The sequence below is a fragment of the Ascidiella aspersa genome, chromosome 9 (assembly GCF_963924565.1).
Source record: "Ascidiella aspersa chromosome 9, kaAscAspe10.2, whole genome shotgun sequence".
In the NCBI taxonomy this organism is placed as follows: domain Eukaryota; kingdom Metazoa; phylum Chordata; class Ascidiacea; order Phlebobranchia; family Ascidiidae; genus Ascidiella; species Ascidiella aspersa.
In genome coordinates, this window is record NC_139455.1 from 20,749,639 (window position 1) to 20,758,436 (window position 8,798).

The following is an 8,798-nucleotide window of genomic DNA, read 5'->3' on the forward strand; positions in this document are numbered from 1 at the left end:
TAATATCCAATGTTTGTGTAACATCGGCATTTGTTTAGCTGAAGCAGATTCTTAAAAGGAGGTATAATTGTGACTGTCGTGAGCAATTTAAAGTCTTTATTTTTATGTAATGATAGTTAACGCAAAACTATACTCTTTAAGCATATTCTGACCACGTGTTGAGTGTGCAACTGACACAACTTATTTTTCCTCAACCGCAACTTGTATTTTAGCTGACTTGGCACGCAACTGTAGGCGCAGATGTTGCGCTAATCGTGGCATAATAACACCCGGGAAAAACGTTCTTTGTTTAGTATTGCAGGTGGCAAAATGCGTGCTTGTAATTAGGCGCTAGTTCCGTTCATGGAATTTAGTAAACTGCGCTGCTGATAGTCGAATTATGTACGATTATATCACAATTAATCACACATATTTCACGGTCTTGGTTTATTTTTTCGCCTGAAGCTAACGATTGCATACTGTGGTTTGGAAGCTGGCGCCTTGCAGGATTGTTCACGACGTACGTGTTCGTTTTGCGTCTAAACATTCGCTTTTGCAGGACGTTATTTGGCTGTTTGTGATTACTTTTTTTATGACGTCTTGCAATCACCATCCAATGACGTCATACCGTCGCTGTTTTATGACGTCATTATTCATTAACGTCAGACGGAAATTAGGGGAATTCCCCCAGTTAAAAATTCAAGACCCCTTTTTGATTTTCTGGATACGCCCCTGATTGTCCCCCCTGGAAAATTTTCTGCGGGCGCCTCTGGCAACACATTGGGCTTTTTGTCTCTTGCGACTGAAAACAACTTTTTTACACAAAGCAACCTGCCCTAAGGCTGTAATTTTACACGACTTTGTCATTAAAGCTCCTTTCAATTGCAGTGATAGCCTTAGAGTATTTTTAATTTCTGAGCCTATAGCGTTACCAAAAGTTGCTTTTATTTTTTGGAAGAAGTTAGCTAAACTTGCTAAAGTAATGAAGACTGGAACGTAAGTTCTATCTGAGACAACCTAAAGCTTAAAACAAATGGAAAATGTTTTGGGGACATTAATTGAAGTTAGTTTCAAATTGTAGCGTTTTGGCTTATGTATATGCAGATTGCCGCGTTCGGTCTCAAAAAAAAAACATTCTTAGTACGTGCATTTAACATTGTGGATTAGAGATATTAAAAAGATTAGATAAATTGAAACCAACTTGAACTGTTTTGTAGGAACAGAGCGCCTAATAGGATGGGTAATCTTGGGTACTGCGTTTTATTCTTACTGTTACTGCCTTTTGCTAGTGGGTTTTGTGCTAACAGTCAGAACCCGTACGAACTGTTTGGAACGAAAACACTCTACGAAAAAGTTAGAGGACGTCTTCCCAGTTCGGGCCGAAGAATTCCAAATGGTGAGTTATCTAATATTCATAGTTTGACATCGGTTTAGCTGGAAAGTGTTTGCAGTTCGGACAGGGTCTATTAACTCATGCCTAACCTTCTTGTGAAATCCGAATTTATTGGTTCGTTATGAACCATATTGTTCGTATATTTTGTTACAAAAGTCACAATAGTACTTAACATAATAATAAATGAAGTATTGTGTCCTGTTTTTATCACATTCTTTTCATAAATCTTTTGTCTGGGATACTTTACATTACATCTTCATTATGTCAAACCGTTTGCATTGCGTTAATTCCAATCACTTATTTCGAATGGCTTAAATCAGGGGTCCCCAACATGTTGGCCATGGCCCCCTAGGGGGCCGCAAAGAAGAGACGGCAACCCGATTGAGCCTTGAAAAAGATAGCTTGACAGCATTTTGGGCAAAAACTAAGCAATTCGTACCAAACTTAACGAAATTGTCATGCCTTTGCTGTTCCTTTCCTATCATATTTATTGTGTATTGTATTACCGGTACTACCATTTTATCATTCTAACTGTCGGTGACAGTATATTCAAAAGGTTGAAATAAATAGGGGAGCCATTTATTTCTCAAAATTTTCAAATAGGGCCACGGTGTAAAAAAAGTTGGGAACCCATGGCTTAAATATTCTTGCATTTGTCTTTTTGTCGCATTGATTCTTCTTTGTCGCATTGATTCTTCTTTGTCGCATTGATTCTTCTTTTGTTCTCAACCTTACATAAAAAAATCTAAAGTATCCTTTATTCTATTTGTAATTCACCGGTACTTATTTCATACCAAAGCGGCATCAGACTCGTAAACCCTCCCGGGTTAATCGGTGTCACCTTGCCGAAGCGCTGTTTATTTTTTTTCGCCTAGTTTGATAAATATTTTTTGAAAAAATGCTTATGGCAAAATAAAATACTTTGAATTGAATTGAATCTAGGGTGTTCACCGGTATACGTCTTCGGAGTTATACGTCACGGCGCTAGACTTCCCGGTAACATTATGGAGGAATTACAACAATTAAAAGCACTTAGCGAAAAAATAAATTCCACCGGAAGGGCAACACTTTGTAGAAAAGATTTGAAGGTAAATTTTGGCGTGTTTTCAAAAAACTGTAAACATATATTTTTAACTATCCATGCCGTGTAAACCACCGCCATAAAGTCCTATTTGACCAAGTACAAATCAAATTACAGCTTTCCGTACAATCTAGATTACTACGTTTTTACTATAAACGACACTAAAATGAAGTTGCATTGAAGCAACAAAATATGGACCAACTGCCTTTTAATATTTCGATAACATTTGTGATAACAAAATACGTGTGGTATATGTCTGTAAGTGTTGGAATTAAACATTAAGGCACTACAAAACTGGAAAATATGGAGCGACGAATATTCCGCAAAGAATTTGACAGAAAACGGAAGGGCAGAAATGGCTGGAATCGCTACAAGATTTCGACAGTTTCTACCTGAAATCATGGGAGGCGGCTTACCTCATCTGTTTGGGTATTTACGATGCTCTTAAATATTTGTAAAGAAACTAATGACTTAAAAAACTTGTTTTCGGGACTGGCTTGTTATAATCGTCGGCAAAAAAATTGTTTTACCATATTAGCTTGATCATCCAGCAATAATTAAACCATACTGTCTGATTGACGGACACTAGTAAACAAAATACGCTAATAAACAAATTTCATCTAGAGAAAAGTAAGCAATTTAAATAGAAAGCATCACATTCACCATTCTTTAAATACACCTTTATAATACTCGAATGTGAACAAAAGTCGAAACAAACGACATGCGCTGATTGATTTAGACCAGGAGTTCTTAAACTGAGATCCATCGACCCCTTGGGGGTACGTCTACTAGTTTCAAGGGGTCCATATGAGGCCTTATTTGAAATATTAGTGTATATCTAAAAAACATCGTTTAGAAAAGATGTTGAGTTAAAAATAAAACGTGTTTGCACTTAATGTATATTATTACTCGATTGCGCTTTCTTATTTTTGGACCGAAAACAACATATTTTTAAAGTCTATTTGTCAGTGTTGTAATGACTTAAGTCAATGACTTGACTTAAGTGCACTTAAGTCACTGTTTTTAAATGGCTTGACTTGACTTAAGTCTTTTGGGCAAATGACTTGACTTGACTTAAGACTTGGGTTAAAATAAATTGTTTTAATTAAGCAATTATTTATAAAATTGCGTTATTTATCCCGATCGTTGCACATAAAACAATTTGCTTGTAATATGTTGCTTTTATATTATTTTTTACTTGAGTTGCTCATAATAATCGAAGCAGTTTGCCGGTTTTTATAATTTAAAGTTTTATTTTTTTGACAATGATTGGACTTGAAGTTGACTTGCTCTAATTATGACTTGACTGGGACTTGACTTGGGCAACCGATGACTTGGACTGGGACTTGACTTGTTATTTATTCAAAAAGACTTGACTTGGACTTAAGTTATTTTACGAATGACTTGACCGGGACTTAAGTCATTTCAAAATGACTTGTTTACAACACTGCTATTTGTATGGTAACAACAATTTATGACGTCATCTTTAAAATTCCCCAAAAAAAGCGGTAAATAAAAGTTAAAATCTGCAATGGTCAAGGTCGCGGGTAACAGTCATACATGGTATTAATTTTTATAATTGTAGTAGTTTCCTTTAGTGATTGTTTGTCTGGAAATTTAATTGTTGCGTCTAAGTACGAGTCACGAGACGACTGCTGCTTTTTAGTGTGGCTGTCAGCAGTGATGAAATTCAGCCGGTTCGCAGAGGTGCGCAACATTCGCTCGAACCTGGGGTTACAGCCTGTTCTCGCAACTACTTTAATTATTTTTTGAAATATATGACTTTTTGTAACAGAACCGACTGAAATATATCACTTTTGTGATAGTACCGGGTGACGAAAAATTTGAATCCCACCACTGCCTAAGCACCTCTGACTTCTCTGTGCATTTTTATCTGTATCACCTTTCAAATAGAAGAGCCACAAAAGAAATGTCAAGAGCCGCAGTTTCCCACGTCTGACGTATACCCATGTGCACTGGCTAACACAGTGGTTCTCAACCGGGGTGCTATTTCTAATGCTCAAAGGTGTCAAGAAATACTTAAGAATGTTTAGGAAATGATTTTTGCCCAACTTAATACAGCATTTTTGGAAACATTAGAGTGAAATAAAACCAAATATAACTTCCTACGTTGTGAATAGTTGATGTGCTATGTTCCAGTTCCGTTTATTGCGGCATTGTAGCGAATTACCTACGAAAAAATCCTGTAGGGGGACCGCAATTTATTTGTTATTTCTGACGAGTGTCGCTAGCCATAAATGGTTGAGAAACACTGGGATAACATTACGAGATACAACGGTTTTGTGTTTAAAGGTTTCAGAGCACGGAATCTTCTAGAAGTATAGATTCGATGTATGCTTTCGCTGACGAGCTGGGGGTGCCTAAATCCCAACAAGGGGCTTTTCGCGTCATTCCTGATCGGGGCAATCCGATGAAGGACGAGAATTGCGCGAAGTACGTGAGGGATGTTGACGACCATCCCAGCAAAGAAGAGGATTATAATAAATTTCTCACAGGTATATGGGACCGGAAAAAAGTCGTGTAAATTCCTATATGCGTGCTCATTTTTGGAATTGTTTAGTCACAGTTATTATGGCACCACTGTGTAATTACTCCCGTAATATGTACGTATACTTACAAAGGTTCTAAGTGTTACAAGGCTTTTGATAGTTGAATGCAATTAGGCGTTCGCTTTACTATATAGAACGGCTCTTGAATTTAAGATTGTAATTTTCAATTTATGATATCATCATTGTACACCGAAATCCATTGCAGACTCACCGGATCTGTCTATCAATGATGCAAGCAGGGTAGGCTAGAAAAACAACCCTGCTTGCATGATTGATCGACAGATTCGGTAAGTCTGCATGGCTTGCGGTGTACTAATGATACGTATAGCCGTAATCGTTGGTAAAAAGCAGCTTCAGAAGGGCTAAATCTCAGTTGTTAACCCACATATGTGTGTGCATGTTTCATTGAATCATCATTGTACGTTTAATTTAAATCTGGATATTGAGTACTTTGTAAAGTGTATCCAATTTTCGCATTGTCTCGAACTGATAGTAATTGGCCAAGTACTCTAGTTGGCCTTGTTGCGACACATTTAAGATATTTATAGACCGCCTCCTCTCTAAGTATCGTTTACTTAACGCATTGGAAGCGTAAAATTTAACATAACATTTTCTTTTAACGTTATTTATGATTGTAAACGACCTAGGGCCATATGGAAACCGGGTAACTCGAAGAATTACCAGGCGACTTGGACTTCCCAAAAACTCGATATCCAGCAATCTACTGTGGATCATCTATGCCGAAGGATGCTACTATCAACAGTGGATCGGACACAAATCGGCCCCGTGGTGCAAGATTTTCTCAAGGAGAGATTTAAAAAGTATGACATTTCTCCAATGGCTATTTCATATATATGCAAAGGGACGATTTAATTCTGCGTGTGGTGCCTCATGTGCTTTACAGCAAACAATACTTTCGAATATTTCCTCTGATAAACATAGGCTCATTAAATTAGAGATAGATTACGGTTGGCATAACGAAACGTTTTAACCAGTATGGTTTAAAAAACAACTAAAATATTAGGTTGTTTTCGTTTTTTGTTTTTACATGAATGCGTGTTGCTCTGGATCCGCATACGCCAACTTACGACCCGGGACTATGCCCGAATTTGAATGTTTTTTGAGTATTGCGTTAACACTCGGTCACTTGCTGCTCGAAACGGTTTGCTAGCATTGTTATTCGTGTTCGTTACGCAGTTCATACAATGGCAAAAGTTAAACAAAAAAGTTTAACTTTTTGCCTCCACCCCAGAATTTTCGGCTGGCTACGCCACTGCCCCTCGCCTGAATCATCTTATAAACTTGCTTCGTAAACAAATGCATTGTTATACCTAAACATTTAAACAGTAAACTATTTTTTTAGTCTTGGAATACGCCAGTGATCTTGAAGATTACGCCGAGCGGAGTTTCAAATCACCTATTGCTTACGAATGGACTTGCTCAGAAGTAAAATATATAGTCGGGGCCATCAAGGAGGCAAGCATAAGAAGTCTTAGCAATGCCAGCTACACACAAGCTACGTTCAGGTTCGCCCACACTTCCAACGTGGTGGTTCCCGCAGCAAACATGGGATTGTATAAGGTAACCAGAGACTTTTGATAACCACGTCTTAACTTTATGATTGTTGGTTATAAGCATTAAATTTTTTTTCTGGATGGGCGAGTCGGTGTGTTGAAGCGCTTACAGCGCCGTGTTTCCCAACACAGGGGTTATTAACCAACGTTAATAAAGTCACTAAATTCTTTTTGGATCGCTTGTTCGTTTTTCGAGCGGTAAAACAAAGATTAGAAATAAACTTAGCTTACAACAAAGAAAAAAATGTATATTATATATAAGATGCAATTTCGGAGGAGCACAGGCATTTTGCCATTTAAATGGAATATTTCTTGCCTAAACGCGCATGTAATATACGGAGGAACAATCTTTAACCTACCACAGTATAAAGATCAACGACATAATTAAACTAAATGCGCAATCTACAACGGAATGAGGTCTTAACCGATCGGAAAACGTTTTATATCCTCAAAAATAAGTAAGGTATCTGTGAAGTAAAACATAAAGTTTAAGGTAGTTTAGGAGCGGGGATTTGAACCGATTGACTTTTCCAGTTCAGGTTCAATAATTATTTCGTAATCATAAACTTTCTAGCATAATTTGACTCTAAAATAAAGGTGCGACGTCATACTGGATTGAACCGTATTTTTACAAGTTCAGGTTCTTCTAAAATACTTCAGTTTCAGTTCCGGTTCGACTTTTTAAAAATTTACAAAAAGGGTACAGGTTCGGTTACGGTTGGAGAAAAATGGGCCTAAAACCGGTTTATAAAGTTTGGGTTCATTTTAACTCCTTTGTTGGGACTTATAGGCATAAGGTTGTTTAGCTATTTTCTAGTGGTTTCAGTCGTGTTCTGGCGATTTTTAGTCTTCTTTTCAGCTTTAGTTGTTAGTCCAAATTTGCTATGTTTGCATATTTGGTTTCACACATACCTTGATGTGATTTTAATTTAGGTCTTATTTATTATTTGCAGGAGTTCTAACTCAGCGTTATGTTTGTAACTCTTTCGCAGAGAGAAACACCTCCAACGGCCGAAAACTTTGAGACACAGAAATCGCGAGTCTTCCGAGTGAGTAAGTTCGGGCCGAGCGCAGCCAATCTCGTCTTCGTTTTGTATCGCTGTACAGCAGGCGACAATACAACCTTTAAAGTTCAAACCTATTGGAACGAACGGCTGCTTCGAGACTACCAAGCCTGCACGACTGGCAGTTCGAGCTGGAAAGGATTGTGTGACTTGCCAGCTTGGTTAAATGCTTACTCACAGTTTGTTCCCGGCTCGGAGAACGAATGCAATCAAGAAGAGATTTGTGCTTTGTGATGCTCTAAAATTTTGTAAATATTTAGTCTAAATAAACAACACCCAAACAAATCAATTGTATTTTGTAATAACACTCCTGTTACAAATGAAATTGGTATGTAACAGTTTGTTTCACTTACTTCGTTTAGGCCTTTTTTATTACGTTACAGTGGCAGATGTGCGTTAAAGTGGGTTATACTAAAAACTGGCAGCAAAAATCGTTGTGAATACGACATTTTTAAATTATCCAAGTCCTGTAACGCGAAATTTGGTCCGGGGCCAAAACTGATTCGGTCGGATCAATTTTGGCGTTGGAACAGCCGCTAAAACAGGTCCGGCCTAACCCTAACCCTAGCCAGACCTGTTTTGGCGCTTGATTACGACCAAAATCCATCCGGCCGGACCAATTTTGGCGTGACAGTCCCAGTCAATTTGTCTGAAAGATTTACCAAGTTAGGTCATTTTATTAAAACGATTAAAGTCAATTAACTTGAAAACAGTGGCTTTTACAAAAAAATCCGAAAATTTAAATCAAATAACCTTTACATAGTTGGTTCTCACTAAAATCATCTTGGATATGTCCAAAAAATTCCATTTACTATTAATTTGTTGATTAGGGGTAACCAAACTATACAGCCTCGCAGAGGGGATGTTCCTTAATAAGGATCAAAAACAGTTAAAATGTTGGCGGGTGCAATTCCTACCTAAATTTTGAACTGAGCGACAGTTTATTGAAGCTCACTACAGGTTTTGTCGCATTTTCTTCGTTAAACGATAAGTAAGTTTACAAAGTTGGTACAAAAAGTTTACGATCGTCAGGCCTTTATGAAAAAGTTTGGTGACACTTGTAGATAAAGTGCTATGCTTTGTAGTGCTCAAACTTAAATACCACGATTCAAAATGAACAACAAAAACTGTTGTATT

General features: G+C 37.5%; 1 protein-coding gene across 1 annotated transcript; it reads left to right on the forward strand.

The window, feature by feature from the left end:
- Positions 1 to 1,208: 1,208 nt before the first annotated feature.
- On the forward strand, positions 1,209 to 7,895 carry LOC146133531 (multiple inositol polyphosphate phosphatase 1-like). Its single transcript, XM_083397458.1, has 7 exons — positions 1,209 to 1,375; positions 2,315 to 2,460; positions 2,737 to 2,882; positions 4,767 to 4,969; positions 5,671 to 5,844; positions 6,387 to 6,604; positions 7,590 to 7,895. Exons 1-7 carry the CDS (start codon positions 1,216 to 1,218, stop codon positions 7,893 to 7,895), a joined length of 1,353 nt encoding a protein of 450 aa, XP_083253584.1. The 5' UTR covers positions 1,209 to 1,215.
- The last annotated feature ends 903 nt before the right edge of the window (positions 7,896 to 8,798 follow it).